The sequence below is a fragment of the Panthera tigris genome, chromosome C2, assembly GCF_018350195.1.
Source record: "Panthera tigris isolate Pti1 chromosome C2, P.tigris_Pti1_mat1.1, whole genome shotgun sequence".
In the NCBI taxonomy this organism is placed as follows: Eukaryota; Metazoa; Chordata; class Mammalia; order Carnivora; family Felidae; genus Panthera; species Panthera tigris.
Genome location: NC_056668.1, coordinates 103,987,311 through 104,011,559, shown reverse-complemented (window position 1 = coordinate 104,011,559; position 24,249 = coordinate 103,987,311). Strand labels below are relative to the sequence as shown.

At 41.8% G+C, this 24,249-nt stretch overlaps 2 protein-coding genes across 2 annotated transcripts in view; one reads left to right on the top strand and one right to left on the bottom strand.

The window, feature by feature from the left end:
* The first annotated feature begins 480 nt into the window (after positions 1 to 480).
* IL12A (interleukin 12A) lies at positions 481 to 7,769 on the top strand. The gene is made up of 7 exons (XM_007086254.3): positions 481 to 808; positions 1,451 to 1,605; positions 4,946 to 5,059; positions 5,402 to 5,443; positions 5,519 to 5,560; positions 5,664 to 5,807; positions 7,559 to 7,769. The coding sequence occupies exons 1-7, from the start codon at positions 793 to 795 to the stop codon at positions 7,712 to 7,714; spliced, it is 669 nt and encodes a 222-aa protein (XP_007086316.1). The 5' UTR covers positions 481 to 792; the 3' UTR covers positions 7,715 to 7,769.
* A 7,322-nt stretch (positions 7,770 to 15,091) lies between these two features.
* LOC102972092 overlaps positions 15,092 to 24,249 on the bottom strand; it is a 43,998-nt gene continuing 34,840 nt past the window's right edge. The window contains exons 14-17 of the mRNA XM_042998352.1: positions 21,668 to 21,721; positions 21,107 to 21,187; positions 18,052 to 18,321; positions 15,092 to 16,518 (exon numbers count right to left, since the gene is read on the bottom strand). Of these exons, the coding sequence (XP_042854286.1) occupies positions 16,499 to 16,518; positions 18,052 to 18,321; positions 21,107 to 21,187; positions 21,668 to 21,721 (425 nt within the window). The 3' untranslated portion in view covers positions 15,092 to 16,498. The remainder of the gene's footprint in view (positions 16,519 to 18,051; positions 18,322 to 21,106; positions 21,188 to 21,667; positions 21,722 to 24,249) is intronic.

The following is a 24,249-nucleotide window of genomic DNA, read 5'->3' as shown; positions in this document are numbered from 1 at the left end:
CGTTCCCCGCCTGGAGCCTGAGTTGGATTCTGTGTCGCCCTCTCTCTCTCTGTGCCCCTCTGCCACTCGCAGTCTGTCTCTCGCCCTCTCTCAAAAAGAAACATTAAAAAAAAATTTAAGATAGTACCCATGAATAAAATACACTGAGTCAGATTTTAGTATAGGACCTGTTCAGCAGTGGGTGTCCCACGCCTAGCGCAACGTCAACCTGACACGCTGTGGACCATCTGAATGAATAAATGTTGAATGATGAATGATGAATGAATGATTTGCTCAAGCCCTTTCAGGACTAGGTGGGATGTCACGATCAGGGAACATCCTGGGTATAGATGGAAACTGAGTGGCACCAACAGGCGCTCGGTCGGGAGGGGGCGCTGCAGGGCGGCGGGACGAGAGCTGGAGGGTTGGGGGCGGGGGCGTCCGAGACCCGCAAGTGATCGGGCTTGCCCGGGGACCCTGCGCCACGACTCTGCATGAATTTCGCTTTCGCTTTGGGCCAGCCGGAGGCGGCGGGGCCGTCCCCTGAACGCCTGCGGCCGGGCACCCGTGGAGTTAATCCGAAAGCGCCGCAAACCCCGCGGGCCGAACTCCGCGTGTCACCGAGAAGCTGATGTAGAGAGAGACAGAGAGAGAAAGCAAGCAAGAGACCAGAGTCCCGGGAAAGTCCTGCCGCGCCTCGGGACAATTATAAAAATGTGATCCCCTGGGTCGGCTTCCCACCATCGCCCTCACCTGCTGCGTCCACCGTCCGGATCCAGCTCCAGCCCAGTGTCCGCCCAGTGCCCGCTCAGCATGTGCCCGCCGCGTGGTGAGTAACCAGCCCGACTGGAGACTCATCGCTGGGGTGGGGAGGGCGGCAGCCAGGGAAGAGGAGGCAGAAACTTGGGACCCGCTGTGGGGGAGACTGGCAGGCTGTCAGCAGCCTCGTGCAAAGGTGAAAAAAAAGCGTGACTGCGTGCTTACCATGCACTAAATAGGATATTGTCTCCTTATCTGCCCACTTCACAGATTTGAAACTGAGGCTCCATGCGCTGCGTTTCTCCCTCAGGGTCCCTCAGCTACAGTTAGAAAAGGGCAGATCCCAGCCAGCTTCAAAGTGAGGCTTTGTCACCCCACTGTTTCCAAACACTAGGCTAGGAGTCTGGGCCAGTCACTTCACTGCCTGGCCTCAGTTTCCCTACTAGTGAAATAGAGGCCTTTTCTGTGTGAGCTATGAGTCCAACACCTTTGTCCGAGCTCAACAGGGGGCCTTCACAGGGAGTTGGCTTCTAGCCCCAGAATAGAGCACTACTTTCCAAGAACTTGATTCCTCTCTCAGGTGATGAAGGAAGATTGGAGACTGGGGAGGGAGGTGGATGCTGGTAAGATGTGGATAGGTGGAGATGGGTGGAAGGTAGAGGCAGGCCAAACCAAGCTGACCAGCTCAGCCTGCTCCTCGCTTGGTTTCCAGGCCTCCTCCTTGTAACCATCCTGGTCCTATTAAACCACCTGGACCACCTCAGTTTGGCCAGGAGCCTCCCCACACCCACACCAAGCCCAGGAATGTTCCAGTGCCTCAACCACTCCCAAACCCTGCTGCGAGCCATCAGCAACACGCTTCAGAAGGTGAGTTTTCCAGTGTTCTTGTTCCCACTTTGCAGCCTCTCTAAGGACGGGGGCTTCTCTGAACCTCTGGTCACCCGAAAGAACTGCAAAGAAATTGTGGACTTTAATCAGGAGCTGTCAAGAAGGGGAGAGGGAACTTTATAAAGGGCCCAACTATTAGCTAAAGAGTCTCAATGAAATTGTGTCTCCAGAGAAAGCAAGAGTGGTAATAAATTATAATGGCATTCATTTTGGCTGTGTCTACGCAGAGGAAAGTGGATATTTACAGTGTTCCCTTTAGCCTGCCAACAGAGATGGAATTGTGTCAAGCCCACACTGTTTCTCTGACACACTTATCAATCCAGGAAACCATTATTAGGTGCAGCCTCTGTGCCCTAGGGGCTACAAAGATGAATTAGGCTTGCCCCTCACACTGCTCGCCAGCTTCCAGTGTAGTGACCCAGTTTGTTGTCTGAGCAACATTTCAGGGGGCCTGTGACAGTGCACGTCCAGCCTTCAATTTTCTGGCTTTTTTAAAAAAAATTTTTTTTATGTTTGTTTATTCTTGAGTGAGAGGGAGACAGAGTGTGAGTGAGGGAGGAGCAGAGAGAGAGAGGAAGACACAGAATCTGAAGCAGGCTTCAGGCTCGGAGCTGTCAGCCCAGAGCCCACAGCAGGGCTTGAACTCAGGAACGGAGAGATCATGACCTGATTCAATGTCGGACACTTAACCGACTGAGCCACCCAGGCGCCCCTGCCTTCATTTTCGAGGGAGAAACTTACCTAATATTATTGACAGCTTCATTCATTTCTTAGGTTTCATATTTTAATGCAAAAAAAATTATTTTCCTTTCAAAAGTGCTTCAATACCTACAGCTTTTGCTGAAGCAACCCAAGACTGATGTTTTAAAAGCGGTCCTTTTGCCTTCCTGTTCTCTAGTAAATCTTGCCTGAATTTCTTGTTGTTTTATGAATATCTTAAAACGAGGTCAATGCCACAAGGCCTTAAAGAATTCTTTTCCTCTTCTAATCTTTCACAATGTGCTGCCAGTTGCTCCTCACAGTTCAGTCGATCTTAATTAAAAAGGCAACTCAGCAGATGAAAACGGCAGAGAAAAGTGCTTTAATTCCTGAAGAAAGTTTCACTGTGGATAAAATTTAGAAGCTGCAATTTCAGTAGATGCTTTACGTGAAAAAGCTAACTCTTCTACTCCCCAGGACAGCGCCAAAGGTCAAAAGATTGCAGAACTCAATCTGATATTTTTTAATATCATTCCTTTGTCCAATTTGGTAGAACACACGAGCTGGCTACCGCAGAGGAAAGAGGTGGCAAGTGCATGCGATTCACAGCCCATGGATTTGTAGAGTTTGGCCTGTAGCTTTTGTATTTGGTTTTGATTTTGAGTTTGATGCCATTGAAAAAGTGGACCTTCCATATAAGAATCCAAATTTCCAGCTTCTCTTGAAAATCTCTGAAGAACTACAACAGAGGGCCTGTATTTCCAAATCTAATGCTTTACAGCCTGCTCGGGAGAGTGGCTGCCCACGTCCGTGTGAATACCTCCAGGAACAGTGTATAGTTGCCTGTTGCTGCTATAACAGATTACCACAGACTAAGTGTTAACACACATTAATTATCTTACGGCTCTGGAGTTCAGAAATCTGAAATGGGCTAAAATCCAGGTGTGAGCAGAGCTGTGTGTGTCCCTTTCCGGAGACTCCAGGAGAGAGTCCATTCCATTCTCTTGCCTTTTCCAGCTTCTAAAGGCAGCCCACATTCCTTGGTGTATGGCTTCCTTCCATCTTCAAAACCAGTAATGGCCAGTTGAGTTGTCCTCGTGCTCCATTACTCTGACGTTGACTCTCCTGCTTCCTTCCATTTATAACAATGCAGTAATTCCATTGGACTCACCCAGATAATCCAAGATAACCTCCCTATTTAAGGTCAGCTGATTAGCAACCTTCGTTTCATCACCAACCTTAATTCCCCTTGACCGTGTAACATATTCTCAGGTTCCAGGGGTTGGGAAATGGATAGGGACCTGGGGGGATGGGGCAACATGTTCTGTATCTCAAGCCTTGATGATGGTTCATGCAGTTCCCTCTGCCTGAAATTCTCTCTCCTTTGCCTGTCAGTCTTCTGATCCACTTAATGCAGATGTCCCATCACTGGTGAAGCCTTCATACCCTTCTCAGCACTTCTCACCTGCTGACATGACTCCTAATCATTGGGCGCTTTGCTGTCTCTGCAGCTGAACTTGGGATCCTAAGGGGGCATAACATAACACAGTCCTCTTCTTTGTCATGTTCCTTAGTACAGTAAGTACCCCCTTATCCAAGGGGGATATGTTCCAAGACCCCCCCCAGTGGATGTCTGAAACTGCAGACCATACTGAACCCTATACTATGTTTTTTCCTCTACACACATAACTATGATAAGAGATTAACAATAATAGCTAATAATAGAACAATTACAATGTATTATAATAAGTTACGTGAATGTGTCTCTCTCTAAATCTCTTACTGTGCTGTACTCACCCTTCTTATGATGAGGTGAGATGATAAAATGCCCATGTGATGAGATGAAGCGAAGTGAATGACGGGCACTGTGACACAGTGTTAGGCTACTATTAACCTTTTGACCGTGTATCGGAAGATCGTCTACTTCCGGACCATGGTTGCTGGCAGGCAGGTAACGGAAACCAAGGAAGCAAAGGCACCGATAAGAGGGAGGACTCTGCTTGCACACGTGAGGCTTGATGAATGGAAAAAAGATGTCAATCTTCAATCAGATTTACTGACTTCTTAGATAAGTTTCATAGTTACATTCAACAGTGCTTTCCAACATGCTTGTAGGGTGACATCTGTGCGTTTGTGTGTGTGTATGTACCGCAAATTAAATCTCCACTTGTCTTTAGGGTTACATGTTCATTATATCCCTCAAGTTGTGACCTCACCAGTTCCGCCTTTACAAGTTATACTTGAAAAGGATGTTCATAAAACACAGGTCCTTTGGCAAAAGGAAAAAACCAAAAACTGTTTTCACCAGAAGCAAGTGTCACAGCGTGGTGTGGATGCTGATTAGCACAGCCTGTTGAAATGATTTATAGTGTGTACATAAGGGAAAAACACATCATCCAGAGAAACATGTCCTAAGCGAAGGGAGAGAAGAGGGAGGGAGGGAGAATGTAAATAACTGGTTTCTTTTTGTCTTAAGAAGATCCCAAATTTCCTGCAGGTCAAAGAGATGGATGGCAAGGACAGCCAGCTCTCACCTTGCTGGTACCGTGGGGTGCCAGCCTCATGGGAATCCAGGTGCCTTATTAATATTATAAACCGGGTTACTCTTTGTTTTTTACAGGCCAGACAAACTCTAGAATTTTACTCCTGCACTTCCGAAGAGATTGATCATGAAGATATCACAAAAGATAAAACCAGCACAGTGGAGGCCTGCTTACCACTGGAATTAACCATGGTATTGTTGATTTTCTTCTCAAAGTATGTAATACAGTGAAGAGCTGTGCATCAAACCTCATCTTCTTCTAAAAATGTGCATGTTTCAGGTCTCCATCATCGTGAGACTTTAACAGGTCCCACTTCAGAAGTTGGACTTGAAAAATATATATATAAAACAAATACGTTTTCTACAACAATGTGAATATATTTAACACTATTGAACTGTACACTTAAGAATAGTTAAGGTGGCAAATTTTATGTTCTATGTTTTTTACCACAATAAAAAGATATGTTTGAGAAGAAAAGTAAGGAAAATGTATATTGAGAATTAATATCTTTGATATGTTTTTTTTCCCTCTAGAATGAGAGTTGCCTGGCTTCCAGAGAGATCTCTCTGATAACTGTAAGTCAGAAAATCAAAGGTTTTAGCTCATATGATGTATTCATATCATTGATGTCTCATTATCTTTTCTTCTAGAATGGGAGTTGCCTGGCCTCCAGAAAGACCTCTTTTATGACGGTAAGATACAAAACTCTTTCCTTCCTCAAACGCAATGGTGGCGGGGAGGGAGACATTTTTAGCTCATCTCAATGGTTCCTTCCCGTTTTGTCATATCACTTAGACCCTGTGCCTTAGCAGTATCTATGAGGACTTGAAGATGTACCAGGTGGAGTTCAAGGCCATGAATGCAAAGCTGTTAATGGATCCTAAAAGGCAGATCTTTCTGGATCAAAACATGCTGACAGCTATTGATGAGCTGTTACAGGTAAGACCTTCATACTACCAGTAAGAGCACCTTCTTCATGCTGAGACAGCTAGTCACGGTCCCTGATGAAGTGTAAAATCTCCCCTTCTTGGATTGGGAGTGGCCTGAAATTGCCCTTCCATATACCATGCAGAGCCTCTTGACAAAGGCCAGTGGTGAGCAGGTCACCGTAAGAAAAGCAAACTCCCACTTGTTGATGATATGGTATATACCAGGCTCTTTGCAGATGTTTTCATATATTTTCTTATGTTGTCTCCACAACCACCAGGGGGTATGTACAAAGGAGGAAACCAAAGCTTAGAGTTAGCCACTTGTCCACATGGCTTATAAGTGGCAGAGCCAGGATTTAAACCCCCATCAAAGGGATTCCACTACACTTATCCTGTCACTCAAAAGGCTCCAATGATGAGGGCACCTGGGTGACTTAGTCAATTGAGCGTTCCAACTTCAGCTCAGGTCATGATCTCATGGTTCTTGGGTTCGAGCCCCATATTGGGCTCTGTGTTGACAGCTCAGAGCCTGGAGCCTGCTTTGAATTCTGTGTCTCCCTCTCTCTCTGCCCCTTTCCTGCTCACACTCTGTCTCTCCCTCTCTCTCAAGAAATAAACATTAAAAAAAAATTTTTTTTTAAAAAGCTCCATGATGTGCATTGAGAGGCCAACATGCGTAACTGCATATAATTGTCAGAGAAAACAACTGAGGCTGATGCCTGGGTGTGACCCATTTTGAACTAAAATGTGCATTAAATAAAAAGAATGACCTATCCCCTAATATCCACAATGTTACTCAGAGACAAGAGCTTGCTTTGTAATTTTCTGAATCATCATAGCATGTGATGCTAATACAAAACATAGAAATATTCACCTAAGCAAAAGCCGTGTGACTATCTTGGTGACCAGGGCATGGGATAAAAAGAAGTATGATGTCAGAAATCATTGTCTGAAAAAGAATTTATTCTCCTTTCTTTCCTTCTTTGTGCCAAATTACTGTTGGAAAGGCAGTGAACTTCATGCAGGTATCAAAGAACATTACCACCTAGAGAGTTGTAGATGATATTTCATTTTCAGGTCTTGGAGTCAGGTGATTTGGGCACTGGAATCCATTCTCCCGGGAATCAGCCAGCCATGCACAAACCATTCACAACTTGGGGGCTCAGTATTTTTCCTTGCAAAATGGGATGACTTTACCCACCCCGCCTTTCTCTTAGGCTTTTTGCAGGGAATAAGTGAAAGCATTGATCATTGTGCCAATATAAGATCTTGCATTGTGTTGGCAAATTAACAGGCTAAAACTGAGAGATCCATTGCCAGGTTTATTTATCTGTCACAAATGAGTGCACCAAACAAGTCTGTTACTCATGGAGTTCCGATCAATAGCAATCCGTCACCTCTCTGTTCTAAAAAGGACTTAGCTTCTTAGTAGAACATATAAAAATTAATTAGATATTGCAGCAGATGTCATCTTAACAGAATTGTTCCCTTCTAAAATGTAACTCCCACTGATGATTTTCTAAATAGCTTTAAGGGTCTTTTCAGAGCTCACTGAAGATCCATGTGCTTGGATAATGAGTATTTCTTCTCTCAGGTTCTGCCTGGCCATCTGGATGGGAGTAGATTTGGGTCGGGTTTAGGAGATGTAATGAGTGAGTGGGTTGCAGGCTCTGAGACATGTATTGGCTTCACCCATTTTTACGGATGAACGTTTTAATTTTGGGATACTGTATATGTCATCCTTAATATTTATTCTCCTAGGCCCTGAATGTCAACAGTGTGACTGTGCCACAGAACTCCTCCCTGGAAGAACCGGATTTTTATAAAACTAAAATCAAGCTCTGCATACTTCTTCATGCTTTCAGAATTCGTGCAGTGACCATCAATAGAATGATGAACTATCTGAATTCTTCCTAAAAAGCTGAAGTCTCTCCCAACCTTAAAGCCACTTTTACAGAAATGTGAACCAAAAAAAAAACCAAAAAAACATATATATATATATATATATATATATATATATATATATATTTCACAGGATGTGGGTTAAGAACCAGGGAGTGGGTGGCTTGACCTGGTCCTCCTTAAGCTAGTACAATAATTCTCATACTTGTTTACATTAGTTGCCACCCAAAATTTGAAAGATATGACTGTTATGTCCACGTGATGCCTTTGACCAAGTCTATTTCACATTTACTAGGGAGGGATAAGTTGTTTTTAAGTTTTCATGAGCAAATTGCTAAAGAGGGAAAATGTCCTTCCTTGAACATGTTTTTCTTTTCCCTTTAATAGAAAAGCAAGAATTTATAAGCTATTTCTGTACCTAAGTGTTTGTAGACACAAACACCCAAGCATAATTTATTTTAAAATACTTATTTATATAATTTTGTGTTCATGAAAGCATGTGAGCTAACTTATATTTATTTATGTTATATTTATTAAAATATTTATTATCCAATGGATTTGAGAAATACCTTATGTTCTAAAAATAAAATGATTGAATAAAGTAATTCTCATATTTTTCTAATGTAATTGGAATATTTTAAGTGTTAAAATACATGTTGTGGGAAAACTGAAAACTCCAATGAAATGTGAACAACATTCCCTTAGAAAGAATGCCACAATATTCTTACCCATGTCCTAGTTTCTCTAATCTCTTATTTTATTTTATTTTTCCTAAGCTTATTTATTTATTTTGAGAGAGAGAGAGAGAGAGAGAGGGACAGAGAATCCCAAGCAGGCTCTGCACTAACAGCGGGTCTCGATCCCATGAACTGTGAGATCATGACCTGAGCCAAAACCAAGAGTCAGCCACTTAACTGACTAAGCCACCCAGGCACCTCTTCCCCCAATTTCTTAAAGGGAGACTCATTAGACTAGATATGCTCTAATACTAAGGCCATCAAATGAGTTATGGTTTTTGAGAGTATATTTTGTTCAGCATCTACATCTGAAAGTAAAATACATAAAAATGTTTCTTCCCTGTTAACCATAACATGCTGTGCATTAGACAAATACATAATAATATCCTCCAACTGGGAAAAACATCATTAAGAGTCCTTCTAGTTAAATTATTCTAATTTTTGTGACACTTTGGGCCCTCAGGGGAAGCTGTTTCTAAATTACAATGAGAAAAACTCTCCATTTGCTTTAAATTATATAGAACTTCTGCCTGAACCACATGGATAATTGCCTCTCTTTGGCTTAAGAGATGTGCTCTTAATGATCCAAATATTAAATTCCATCTTTTTAATTCTCTAAACCATGTGAATTTTAAAAGATTCACCTGGCAGAATACCATGTAATTTTAGTACTCTGATAATCGTCTTCCTCCTTAACACAAAAAGGCCATAGGAAAGGAAAGATTTGGTGTGCCCCGCCCCCTTCCTCCCGTGACTCCTGTTCATCACATCCTAGCTGGGATCCCTGTGGACCAAGAGGGGATGTGTATTGGCCACCCCAGGTCCTCATTTGTGTGGCAAACTGACTCATTTGTTCAGACTCTCACCCCCCTTGATATACAATTAAGTAGAAACCATCAGAAACTAGATCCCAATACATCTCCTCTTTTCTTTAGGGATTCCTCCACAAATTTGAATGACCTTCAAGGGATTCACAAACAGGAATTTCTTGCCTTTAAGTGTTGGGTTTGGGGTTTCAGCAGCTTTGATTACGATTAGAAGAGCTCGAGGGCTTGATGGGGCTGGAGCCATAGACTTGCTGCCATCCCTCACTTGGAATGGTGACTTGTCTGTTGTCTGGCCGGTTGTCTGTGCCCAGAAACAAGGAGAGGCAAGCAGATCGTCCATCTGTGGACAGGATGAGTACAGAGGAATACAGGTGTTACTTTGGTTCTTTTTTAAAATTTTATTTATTTTAGAGAGAGAGCGTGAATGGAGGAGAGGGGCAGAGGGAGAGGGGAAGAAGGAAAAAAAAGTCTTAAGCCATCTCCTAATGGAGCCCAACTCGGGGCTGTATCCCACAACCGTGGGATCATGACCTGAGCTGAAATCAAAAGTCAGACGCTCAACCAACTGAGCCCTACTTTGGTTCTAGAAATTACCATGACATATGCTTCAAAAACATGACTGGCCCTTGGGGCACCTGGGTAGCTCGGTCAGTTGAGCATCTGACTTCGGCTCAGGTCATGATCTCACATTTTGTGATTCGAGCCCCGTGTTGGGCTCTGTGCTGACAGCTTATAGCCTGAAGCCTGCTTCAAACTCTGTGTCTCCCTCCCTCTCTCTGTTCCTCCCCGACTTGTGCTCTTTCTCTCTCAAAAATAAATAAACAAACATTAAAAAAACAAAACAAGACTGACCCAAGAAACCCCTTTACAACTAATTCCTTTATTACATGGTTCGTTTTCCTCTTTTCTTTTAAGCCTGGGCCTACAATTTACAAGTTGTATAACATGACCGAGTTGTTTTAACCTCTCCTGTTTCCTCTTCTATGAAGTGAAGGTGATGGTAGGCCCTACCTCAGAGGATCAAAGTGAAGGTTAAATGGAACAGCTCCTGCAAAGCACTGGCACTGCACCTGACCATAAATATGAGCCATTTTTGAAAATTATTAGTCTTTGGGCTTGGTGATGGGGCCAAATCAATTAAACTCTCTTTTGCTACTGTTTTCTTATCTGTTAAAGTCAGAAAACCGTAGCCCCTATTTTAGTGCTGTTGTGAGGATTAAATGGCACAGGACAGTGCTGGCGTCTAGTCAATGCTCACTGTTAATTTTTTCGAAGTGTGAAGGTTGTTTAAAGATTTCAGCGATGCCCTGTCCCCGCGCAGCATTATCACAGGCGTGTGCCAGGTGTCTGGGGCAACCCTGCCTTCACACAACAAAGGATGGGGAGCAAAGTAACTTAATAAGACTGAGGTTCCTCTCTCAAAAATAAATAAACATTAAAAATTTTTTTAAAAAGGGGCGACTGGGTGGCTCAGTCGGTTAAGCATCCAACTTCAGCTCAGGTCATGATCTCACAGTTCATGGGTTTGAGCCCTGTGTCGGGCTCTGTGCTGACAGCTCAGAGCCTGGAGCCTGCTTCGGATTCTGTGTCTCCCTCTCTCTGTACCCCTCCCTCCCCTCAAAAATAAACATTAAAAAAAAAAGAAAAAAAGTTTTTCTCGGCTTAAGACCGAGGTTCCCCCACTAAAAATATTTCCCAGTCCTAGTCTGTTAGAGATTCATTTGATTAACAAATTATTTTTAAAAGAAAATAAAAAGTGAAAGTGTTTCTCACACCTGAGAATGACTTAATCAGAGAATGAACACGAAAAACAGCTGACAGTTGTCCCACTGAGGGCCCAGAGCTTTAGGAAAAGGGAACAGTTCTGGGGAGCAGTCTGGCCAGACGTCCAAGGGTTGTCTTGGACAGCTCAAGTGATGCAAAAGGACCTTAGATACCCTAATGAGGAAAGAAAACATAGGGACAGAAAGGAAAGAAAGAACAGCTTTGTCTGGGGCCCAGCACTGACAGAAACGGTGAGTCCTCTGCCATAACACCCTGAACAAACCATTCAGGTGCTGTCCTTGTTTGAAGACTAAACATACGGTTCTAGCTAGCATAATGTGGCTTCCTAGTTTAAGACAAAATACGTTACAATATTGCCACAGACTGAATGTTTGTGTCCCCTTAAAAATCCTATGTTGAAGCCCTGCTCTCCAGTGCGATGATATTTAGAGATGAGGCATTAGGAGGTGAATTAGGTCAGGAGCATGGAGCCCTGATGATGGGATTAGTGCCTTTGTAAGAAGAGACTGGAAGAGGGGCGCCTGGGTGGCTCAGTTGGTTAAGCATCTGGCTCTTGCTTTTGGCAGAGGTAATGGTCTCGTAGTTAGTGGGATCAAGCCTCGTGTGAGGCTCTGTGCTGACAGCAGGGAGCTTTCTTGGGAGTCTCTCCCTCTCCCCACCCCTTTCCCCATTTGCATGCACATGTGCTCTCTCTCTCTCTCTCTCTCTCAAAATCAATCAATAAAAAAAATAATAAAAAATTTTAATTAAAGAAAAAAGAGACTGGGAGAGACCCTCTGACCCCCACATGAGGACACAGTGACGCGTGGCTGTGTACAAAGCAGGATAAGAGCCCTCACCAGATACCAAATCTGCCGGCATCCTGATCTCAAACTTCCCAGCCTCCAGAACTGTGAGAAATGAATGTCTGCTGTTGAAGCCACCCAGTCTGTGGTATTTTGGTGTAACAGTCTGAGCTGACCGAGAAATCTATTTTATTTTATTTATTTATTTTTTTAAATTTTTTTTAACATTTATTTTTGAGACAGAGAGAGACAGAGCATGAATGGGGGAGGGGCAGAGAGAGAGGGAGACACAGAATCGGAAACAGGCTCCAGGCTGTGAGCCATCAGCCCAGAGCCCGACGCGGGGCTTGAACTCACGGACTGCGAGATCGTGACCTGAGCTGAAGTCGGACACTTAACCAACTGAGCCACCCAGGCGCCCCGAGAAATCTATTTTAAATAAAAAAAAACCCCAACCACATTTTCAAAAATTGATTTGTATCCATTTTTTTGGTTGAAATGTATTTGGTGAGAACAAGTCAAAAACTTTAGTTGTATTTATGTTATCTTTCAATATGGTATTAAAAATACAAATGTGGAGAAGCATATGGTTGGTTCAGTCAGTAGAGCATGCAACTCTTGATCTCAGGGTCATAAGTTCAAGCCCCATTTTGGGCACAGAGCTTACTTAAATATATGAATATGAATTAGGACATCAGTATAACATCAGAGCCAATATATTCATGTAACCTTTTTAAGAAGCAATATTAATGCTTTCTGGGTGCTAACTAAATGCCAGGTGTGTTTCTAAGTGTTTACCACAAAATGTATAAAATTCCCCCAATAATCCTACAAGGAGAAACTACTATCTGCCCCCCAACCCTTTTTTTTTTAAGTTTATTTATTTATTTTGAGAGAGGGAGTGCAAGCGGGGAAGGGGCAGAGAGAGAGAGAGAGAGAGAGAGGAAAAGAGAGAGAATCCCTAGCAGGCTTCGTGCTGCCTGCACAGACCCCAACTCAAGGCTCGAACTCACAAACCATGAGATCATGACCCAAGCTGAAGTCAGACACTTAACTGACTGAGACACCCAGGCATCCCTACCTTCCCCTTTTTATCTTTTTTATTTTTTAAATTTTTTTAACGTTTATTTATTTTTGAGACAGAGAGAGACAGAGCATGAACAGGGGAGGGTCAGAGAGAGAGGGAGACACAGAATCTGAAACAGGCTCCAGGCTGTGAGCTGTCAGCACAGAGCCCGATGCGGGGCTCGAACTCACGGACTGCGATATCATGACCTGAGCCAAACTCGGACACTTAACCGACTGGGCCATCCAGGCACCCCCTACCTTCCCCTTTTTATAGACGAGGAAACTAAGGTAAGAAACCATATAATCCCGCATGATGAGTAAGTGGCAGGCATTGTGATTTAACTCCAGGAGGCCTGGTTCCAGCCTGTGCAACCATTGTACCCTTTGCCTTTGGTTATATTAAGGGCCTAGTGAGTCAAGGGACATCGTTGTCATAACCATACAAACATCACCAGGGTTATTTATATATCTTCGCTTCCACTCACCATACCATGCGAACCTCAAGTATGGAAAATGTCATGTTACTCATGTCTATGTGTTCTCAGGCCCAGGCACTTAAAAGTGGTAGAAAGCGAGAGAATGGCCAATCTTCATGGGCTCCCATATGTTTCTCATTTCTTTTTCTAATCTAGGAATAAAGAGAAAGTCTTCTGTCTTTAAAAATCATAGCATTCCCAATTACCAAAAAAATTTTTTTCTCTTTTAATTATAAAATGCATATGTTTGCTTGGTTCAAAACAATTGTACATGCTTAGACTGGGGAAAAATCCAAAATTCATAAGCCTGTTGATTTATGCAATTCACGTATCTATGGTTTGGCATGATGTGGTCACTATCCATTAGAAGCCATATGCCAACACTTCACACTGGTGAACCAAAGAGTGGTCTACTTCCCCTTGCACGTGACTTCCACACAAACCCCTCAATGGTAGTTCCGAGAGGCCCAGGCAATCATCTCATCGGCTGGTTCTCACACTGCCCCTGACAGGAGTGGGCCACAGGTCCAGCCAGGCTCCTCAACACCCCCTCCAAATCCCTTGGTAAACCCCTCTTGGAGAAACTCCACTTCTGAATGCTTTATCGATGCAGGTTACAGATAAGATCTCACAAATGACCTCTATAGATCAGGGAAAGTTAAAAACTCACCAAACTAGTCCAAGTCCTGCCTGCAGTTGAGTTTTTATTAAGTAACAAAACCATCTCTTAGACTTCCCAACTTGCTTGAACATAAAACAGTCCTATAAATGCACAGAGCATACCCTAATCTAAAAATGAACGCAAGCTAGAGGTTCCAACAGACAGCAAGAATGGACGGCCACAGGATAAAGATGTCTGACTAACTCCAGGCTGTCTTGTCTAACCAGGAATCTACATCACGACTGGAACAGACTGGATCTAAATCCTCCAGCAGGCTTCAGGGCAGAGCTGGAGGTCCCCAGGACCTGAGGAAAAACCTCAGAACTCCATGCTCAGAAATAAACCCCAGGGCCTCTGTGTTAATATCAGCAGCTTACAGAGCCCTTGTCGTAAACACTCAAACCTCGGGATGTGGGCTGGAAAAGACACAATCCCGGCAGTAAATCCCTGGTCACCCAGTTGGGATCACACCCCCCAGCAAGCAGTACGCTGCTTTACCCCAAGAAGGACTTCCAGTAACAGGCAAAGGGCTGGGCCAACGGCCTCACTGAGGACACCTTATCAGCAAATATGATGTCCTCTTCAGGAAATGGAGTGAAAATGTGTTTCCACATGACAATGCAGGGGAGGAAAATCTGCCCCTAAAGCAATTCAATAACATTAAAAAATGAGCCTCAAATGTGCAGGAAAACCCCTCTAGAGAGATGCACACGTGAAGAACTAAGAGGAACCCACCTAGTTTTAAATAAAAATGCACCTTCCAGTAACAAGATGCGGAGGGATGTAGTCATACACTCAGTCATTCCTGGAGTGAGGACAGTTAAGGGAACAAGGGGATGGGCAGGTTCTTCCAAATTTCCGCCAACTCCTGGGTGAACCAGCCTGCCCTGCTCTACACTTAGCCCCCGTCCATGACGTGGAGAGCTGGGAACAAAACCAACTAATGCCCAAATGGCCAAGGTAACAGAAATCAAGAAATAAGATGCTTTAAAAAAATAATTGATAAGTAAATAAAAATACAAAGGACACGTATTAGTACTGTACAAATGCAGATTTATTTTTCTTCCTTTCATTCATACTATGAAAAATTGTTAGGAAACCGGCTTACATACAAAGCACCTCTGGAATTATGCGTTTCTTCGGAAAACTTATAAAAAATAATGAACATTTAAAAATTCAAGTCCTTTAAGTATTTTACATTCCTGAATGTTAAAACTCCATGTGTTTCCTAGTGTATAGTACAATTTAAAAAAAAAAAACTCATAAAGTGACACTGACTTGAATTCCACAGGATCCCTGACAATTAAAAATATGTTCATCCCTATAAAGTGAATTTGTTCTTCACAGGCAAAACAATAGTTAAAGTGTATTTCTCTGATTAATTCATTGAGATTTATTTTATTCTCCAGCTAATTCCTACAGAAGACCAATGGTAATTTATAGTTAGTTGAAATAAGTTAACAAAACATATCCGAAATGTTAATCGCCACATGCATGATTCTAGGAGAGTGACAATATCTATACATACCCAAAAAACCATTTCACCAATTAACAAGAGCCAATGTGGCTCATTATTCCCTGGGGCAAGTCTTCTTCAAGAAGACATGACATTTTTCCCTTGGTCCTGCTCTGGCTATTTCTGAGTAGCATCTCTCCCCCCACCAGAAAGTAAACGATTCCAGGCTGAGAGTCAAGAAATGTAGTGCTTAGCCTTGTGATTTTGGAAGGTTAATGAAATTTGAAGGGACTCTCTGACCATCCATCCAGTTGAACTTCCCCACTGAGATGAGATCACCTCTGAGCGTGCACCTCAACACGGGATGGGGACTGGATTATATTCCTTTCTCATCACTCATGGACAAGGTAACATGATTGGTTTAACGGTTTAACAGACCACTAGCCAGACAGGTTGGTAATGTGATCTATGGAAATCATCCCACATAAAAAGATACATTGTACCCAGGGGCATGTATGCCTGAGTGGGGGCTAAAAGAACAGGAAGGTATCTCTCATTATTAATGTCAGTATGAGAAAAGCTCAACTACATTGGTGCAAGTTTAAGCACACTACCACTGAGTTGCTAAAAAGGTTTCAAATACTTGATATGAATTTCATAGTTCACAGACTCCAAAAGGAAAATTACCACATTTCTCACCTGACTGAGTCATTTTAAGCACCTTTGTTAAGGACAGATGTTGGGTGGGGAAGCAGGGCAGGATGGTGTGAGTAGGAGGTGCAAAAAATTTTTTTAAACCTAGAGGTTTTTTAAGTTTTCCAAATATTTTACATTTTCTCTACCCCTGAATAATGCGAGCTGCAGAATGGCCCCCAGTGAAAGGAGCTGCCTCCACAGACTGTGAAGTTCAAGATCTCATCAAGTCCATACCCAATTACCAGTTGAAGTTGGTCTTTACAGGTAAAAGTTCCTGAGGCTTCCTTTTTCAGTCCATCTTCCAAACTTCACCTTTCCTGTAAGAAACCTAACAAAAGAGAGAATACAAACAAATTCAGGGATTCACTGTTAGGGGAAGACAGAGGCATGCTTTTAGAGAAAAATCACCCATCCATTTCAAAAAGGAACTTCTCCAAGTGGCTGGGTTTTCCTGAGCTGAAGATAAGCCACTGTAATTTAAAGACTAGTTGCAAGATGCTAAAACATCCTGATAAAAATACAAAATTCCACCAATTTCTGGCCACAAACGGCACAAAATATTGGTAAATTTTGCTTTTTTTGCGTGTTTTTTTTTTAATTCACAGAAGAATTTTGTTTTTCTATTTAATGAGGGAATTGGACTAATAAGCTAGCTTTCATGATTTTTTTCAAGGCTAAAAAAAAATCTCACAAACCCCTTTATGGTTCTAATATATCAACAAGTCAAGTGTCTAGTGAGATCAGGAGCAGACACAAACAGAAAACAAAATAACCCATTATATAGAGTTTGTGAGAGACATTTTTTTCAAGGTTGTTTTGATGGAAGAGGCTGTGATTATTTGGTTATCACAGCACAGAGGCCATTGTTGTCAATAGGCAGAAGCGTCTATATGCAAATAAGCAGATTTCCACATGTGAGCCTTAGTAATTTACAAAATGTCAACATTTCCAGGAATATGAATGAAAAATTTGGCACTAAAACCAGATATTCTATTTACTTGAGGCTTCTGCACCCAAAATCTACAGGGGAGATAAGCCCACAAGATCTCAAAAGCATTCTGAGTGATCACAGAGTGATTTTACTTTTCATACAAACTTGTGGGGCATATACACATTTTTACATTCTTTTTGGAATAAAAAGTCCAACTAGAATTCCAAATAAAAACCTCTCTCTGACTTACTGAGGCTTTTGAGAAGTAACACTACATTTGTTAACTATGGTAAGAATGTATAATAAAGTTTAGAGTTGGTTTCACTGATGTGCTAGATCAAACCATACACACAAAAAAAGACGAGCTTACACACAAAGGAAGGAACTTGCAGTTTTCTGGATTGAGACTAGAAACTTGAGCCCTCCTCTGGGCTCCACTTTTGCCACTTGAGGTTCACTGGTGCCACCCAGTGGCCTCCCCCGGCACTGCTTCAGTGCCACGGGAGGCCTAGAAAGCTGAATGTCTCAAGTACCATAATGACATTTTTAACTACCCCTTAGAGAGCCTTACTACCTGCCTGGAGCTTTCCACGCATTATCTTTTATCATTCTCACAATAAACTTAGGACACAGGGGTTTTTGCATCCATCTGCCAAAGCGGAACAGAGAGGCTTAAAGTTAGGTTGAGCATTTGCTCCGTCACAAAGCCAGCCAGCACTTGAGATGGGATCTCAACTGTTCCTCTGATCCCACACACAAACCATTCACCTTTACTTAGATTGTGGCAGCCCACGTGCTTACCCTACATTAACATAATTCTCTGAATCCAAGCTCACAAATAAGCAAGCAACACATTCTATCATAGAAACTGGCTCTTTGAAAGACAGAGCTTGATTCGAAGTAAAACGACTAAGAGAATTTCTTGCTCACCTTTCAGCACATCTTGGACTTCAACGGAGATGCTTTTCAAGCAGTTGTATAAATTCTGGGCTGTGGCATTACTCTGCTCCTTTTCTTGCCACTTCTTTAGCACCCTAAAGTTATAGATCGTAACATCTTCTTTCTTCTCCTGGATATCTTCAATATCGCTCCTCTCCAACTCCAAGTTGGCAATGGCCATTTTCATCCACTCCTTCCCCAACTTCGCAGCAAGGATAATCAGCTGTGTGTCTGTTAGCAGGTTTCTGGTCTTCGCTCCGTCTAAAAGCAGACAAGGAAGTCTGCAGTTGCTCTCAACACATCATTTATAGCAATTTATAATGAAAATGCATTCTCCTTATATCTGTGATTTGTAACTTCAAAATATATTTAAGTGTCAAAAACTCTCTCCTTTCCAAACTATTATATGGACTAAAGGGAACTATTTCATATAATAACGTTAAACCAGGGTACAACGTTCACAATGTTAATTCAGTAATTCAGGGAATGAAGCTGTTTTACAAAGCAGCACAGATTGGGTTGGAATAAAAAGATCGGACACCAAAAATAATTTATATGGCTCAAAAAAGAAAAATACATAGTTTTGCCCTCGCCCAGCTCGTGCCTTTACCTGAATGTTAGTGCCACATATAAACGCTATCTTAGTGGTCACTAAAGACACAGCAAGACATCTGAATCCCAATTTCTATTATGCCATCTCCTGGCATTACGGAAAAAAGCACAACTTACAGAAAAGTCATGAGATGGTCTGTAATGTCTATTAATCTCTATGAAACAGCATCATAATCTTGGAGGGACATGTGTTTGTCAACGTAAACTACTGGCCCCATGAAAAATACTAGCCCTATCACTGATCTAGATTTGCTACTTTTATGTTTTGTAGTTAGTTGCACAATAGTGTTGCAAAGCTCACTGGTTGCCTAGATTCCGTCAAGGATCATAAAGGCATTACAAAATACTGGAGGCAAAATTAGAAGGGAGTGACAGGCAGAATACTTTCTGCCCCTTCTTCAGGACCACAGAACTCTACAGCCAACAATTTACTAATATGAATCTAATCTCTGTACTAACCCTTCCCCACTTCACAGATCCCTTCCAGATTGAAGAAAAGGTCTAAACAATGGCCCGCGCTCTCTAGTGGTTTCTTGAGATGCGGTACCCTGCTCCCAGCTCTCAACAGCGGCAGCAATGAAAGCTGCACAGGCAGCCTATGAAAACTGCCAGTTGTCAGGACCATCATAAAACTTATTGCTTCCGATCCCGAACCTAAATTCTAACAAGACCGCAAGGTGATTCTATTAAGACTGAGTACTGGCCATATTTAAAAAGCATCACACTGATACACTGAGTCTAAAACTACCAGGACAGTGACTCAGTATTTCAAAGAATGTTGTGAAAATACCTTAACAGAAGTAAATCTTTATTAACTTATTTTTTTTTTATTTAAAAAAAATTTTTTTAACGTTTATTTATTTTTGAGACAGAGAGAGACAGAGCATGAACGGGGGAGGGGCAGAGAGAGAAGAAGAATCTGAAACAGGCTCCAGGCTCTGAGCTGTCAGCACAGAGCCTGACGCGGGGCTCAAACTCAGGGACCGCGAGATCATGACCTGAGCCGAAGTCGGACGCTTAACTGAATGAGCCACCAAGGCGCCCCTTTATTAACTTATTTAGATACCACACTGTCAACTCCAAAAAGGTTGGAAATCCTTAATCTTTCTAGGTAGCATTTAATAATTTTATTTCTATTTCTAGCTGCTTGCTATCGGAGCTCATTTTAAATAGCCAAAAGTAACTGCATGTAACAAGAGAAACTTTTCCTATATATCAATTTAATATAAAAGTGTGTCCCCGTTATAAGATGAATACGGTCTGAGGATCTAATGTACCGCATGGTGACTAGAGTTAATAATACTATGTTGTATACTCGGAATTTGCTGAGAGTAGATCTTATGTACCATCACCACCAAAAAAAAAAAAAAAAAAAAAAAAAAAAAGTGAGGGGATGGATGTGTTACTTGACTTTATTGGTAAATATTTTACAATGTGTAAGTAGATCAAGTCATCACATTATATAAACAATTTTATTTGTCAATTATATTTCAATAAAACTAGAAAAAATTATATTCCAGTTACGTTTTAAAAGTAATTCTAGAACCTCATTTATTTTGCTGTTTACTTAGCAAAAACAATATGCGTTTCTGTAGTGATATACAGTAAAGGCATCCACATGTCGTCCTCACAGTCTCCTGCTCTAGAAAGTAGAGAGAATCTTACATCACTTTATAGAGGGCTTATCTGCTTTCAGAGATTCATATCTTACAATAATAGTAAAAGAAAAGGTATTCTGAAGAAACAGCTAATTTAGGGAGTTATATGAGGCCCTTGAAGCCTTGAGACCTTGAGTCTCATATAATTTGAGTCTGTTTTTAAACTTAGGTTTGTAAATTCTGCCTGGGCTTGAATTTTGAGCTACATACTCCATCTTCTGGTGCCTTGGAGTACTGTTGTTAAACATTTTCAGTATCTATTGTATTTTCACAATGATCAAGCCTTGGTCTATGCCATTTATTTGGAAGAAATTGAGACTCGCCTCCAATAATTGAGCTGGAGGCTCTTTTCCCCAGATGTAGCTAGTGACCATGACACCAATGAAGGCATACACGGACATTCACAATTTTATTCATTCAATCAGCATCCATGATCTTCTACATAGAAGGCTCCATGGTCACTGCTACAGAAAATATAAAGATGGACAGTTCGTGGCCCCATCCTTATAGACTGGAAGGGAGCTCCCCCTGGTGCCCCCTTCTATTTAGAGTGAAGGGGTGGAGTGGGGACTCAAGCTGGAAACAGGGTGGGGCAGACCCAGGAGGACCCTTATCCGGGCCCGAGGAGGAGTTGGGACACAGAGGGAAGATATCTGGGAGGGCAGGCTCAACTCATGTGGCTCCAGAAGACTGGCCCAACAGCACAGGCTTGGATAAATATTAACGGGGGGAAGCAGGGAAAATAATTTACAGCCACTGATGACATTTTTACAAACCTGAAGTATCAACCTGCTTCATTCTTTTGTCATAGACTTCCTCATCAGATAAGCTGCTATTCATTTTTCGCCGCCTGTTACCTTAAAAAAAAAAATCAACAAATTTGCTTTCCTTATATTATTTTCTACCCACCCTTAATCTGAATTTTTAAAAAAAATCATCATCCAGGTACGAACAAATTGAGAATGAATTCAAAGTTTGTTCAGATGATTAAGAGAATTACAGAACACTTAGATCTTTTTTTAAAAAAATTTTTTTATAGTTTATTTTTGAGAGAGAGAAAGCAGGGGAGGGGCAGAGAGAGAGGGAGAGAAAGAGAGAATCCCAAGCAGGCTCCAAACCGTCAGTGAAGAACCCGATGTGGGGCTCGAACTCATGAACCAAACTGTGAGATCATGACCAGAGCCAAGATTAAGAGTCGGACGCTTAACTGACTGAGGCCCCAGGTGCCCCAGCAGATAATGAAGCCACATTTGCACAGTAAAATAAAAATTCTAGTAGGTAGAAGGAATAAAGGGATAGATTAAAACTCGTTTAATGTCCAGTTAACTAGTACTTACCACTTGTGCTGCTTTTTGAAATGTTCTGATTCTGATCATGCTGAACCCAGTCACCTGTTAAAGTACAATACACATCAACTGGAAATAGTACAAAATTTGACTTAAGTCAATTTTTTGAGATAAATAACGAGTACTCTTTTCAACAGGTCCTACAGGGCAAATGTTTCCTACCCTCCAGTCATCCACTGCAACTGTCCCGATTTTTGCCAAACCCATATGCCAAGTGAAATGTTACTTACTCAGTATTTCTTTACATCTCTAACCACTGTAAACAGACCACTGGTATCACTTGTGGTATGGATAAGGAAGACACAAAGATAAATATTTCTTATTTTAAATGTATTTATATGTACTCCACCGAAAACAATCTCATATATTATCATTCTGCACTTTGGGAACACCATACGTGGGGAGTTCCTTCTGAACATATCATTGTGACTTTATGCCACCTTCCCTGTTTGAAATGCAATCCCTGCTCCATGAAGAGTCTATGCCTCATGCAGGCCTTCTTTGGGTCCCTTTAGTGAAGATGCCTTAATAGTGACGAGCAATCTCAATTAACCATTAGTTTAGCCATTCCTCCCCCCCAAATACAGTGGAGACCAGAAACATCTTACAACAAGAGTATCTTCTAAAGTTTTTAAAAAAATGTTTATTTTTGACAGAAAGAGAGAGAGCACGAGTAGGGGAGGGGCAGAGAGAGAGAGACACACACACAGAATGTGAAGCAGGCTCCAGGCTCTGAGCTGTCAGCGCAGAGCCTGATGCAGGGCTTGAACCCACAAACCGTGAGATCATGACCTAAGCCAAGGTCAGATGCTCAACCAAGTCACCCAGACACCCCATAATGCAGAGCACTATTAAATATGTTTTTAAAAACCAACATGAGAAGTCTTATAAAGTGGTCTTTAAAACTACCAAGAGGGGCGCCTGGGTGGCTCAGTCGGTTAAGCGTCCGACTTCAGCTCAGGTCACAATCTCGCGGTCCATGAGTTCAAGCCCCGCGTCGGGCTCTGGGCTGACGGCTCAGAGCCTGGAGCCTGCTTCTGATTCTGTGTCTCCCTCTCTCTCTGCCCCTCCCCCATTCATGCTCTGTCTCTCTCTGTCCCAAAAATAAATAAACGTTAAAAAAAAAAAAAATTTAAAAAAAAAAGATAAAATCATAGAAAATAATGAAGCTGAAAAAAAGAGGGAGAGGAAATTACTAGATCACAAAGGGAGAATTAGAGAACTAAGTGATTCCATAAAACAAAACAATATCCGGACCACAGGAGTCCCAGAAGAAGAAGAGTGAGAGAAAGGGGCAAAAGGTTTATTTGAACAAATTAAAGCTGAGAATTTCCCTAATCTGGGGAAGGAAACAGGCATCTACGTCCAAGAGGTAGAGCGAACTCCCTTCACCGTCAACAAAAACAGATCAACACCATGACATATCATAGTGAAACTGGAAAAATACAAAGACAGAGAATTCTGAAAGCAGCTAGGGACAAAAAAGGGTAGACATATAACAGTAGTAGCAGACCTGTCCACTGAAACTTGGCAGGCCAGAAGGGAGTGACAGGAAATATTCAATGTGCTGAATAGGAAAAATATGCAGGCGAGAATCCTTTATCCAGTAAGGCTGTCATTCAGAATAGAAGGGGAGATAAAGACTTTCCCAGACAAACAAAAACTAAAGGAGTTCATGACCGCTAAACCAGCCCTGCAAGAGATCCTAAGGACTCTGTGAGTGGGAAGCAGCAGCAGAGACTACAAAGGACCACAGAACATCACAACAAACATGAAATCCACGGATAACACAATGGCGCTAAATTCGTATCTTTCAATAATCACTCTGAATGTAAATGGACTAAATGCCCCAATCAAAAGACAAATGGTATCATAATGGATAAAAATAAAAATAAATAAATAAATAAAAAAACAAACACCAAGATCCATCTATATGCTGCCTAAAAGAGATACCTGCAGATTGAAAGTGAGGGGATGGAGAACAATCTATCATGCTAATGGACATCAAAAGAAAGCTGGAGTATCCATACTTATATTAGACAAACTAGATTTTAAAACAAAGATTGTAACAAGAAATAAAGGGCACTATATCATAACTAAGGGGTCTATCCATCAAGAAGAACTAACAGTTGTAAATATTTATGTCCCCAATGTGAAAGCACCCAAATATATAAATCAATTAATCACAAACATAAACAAACTCATTGATAACAATACCATGATCGTAGGAGACTTCAACACTCCACTTATAGCAAAGGACAGATCATCTAAACAGAAAGTCAACAAGCAAACAACAGCTCTGAATGACACACTGGATGAGAGGGACTTAACATAGATATTCAGAACATTTCATCCGAAAGCAGCAGAATACACATTCTTCTTGAGTGTACATGGAACATTCTCCAAAACAGATCACATACTGGGTCACAAAACAGCCCTCAACAGGTACAAAAAGGTTGATTTCACACCATGCATATTTTCAGATCACAATGCTATGAAACTTAAAATCAACCACAAGAAAAAATTTGGAAAGCCCCCAAATACATGGAGGTTAAAGAACATCCTACTAAAGA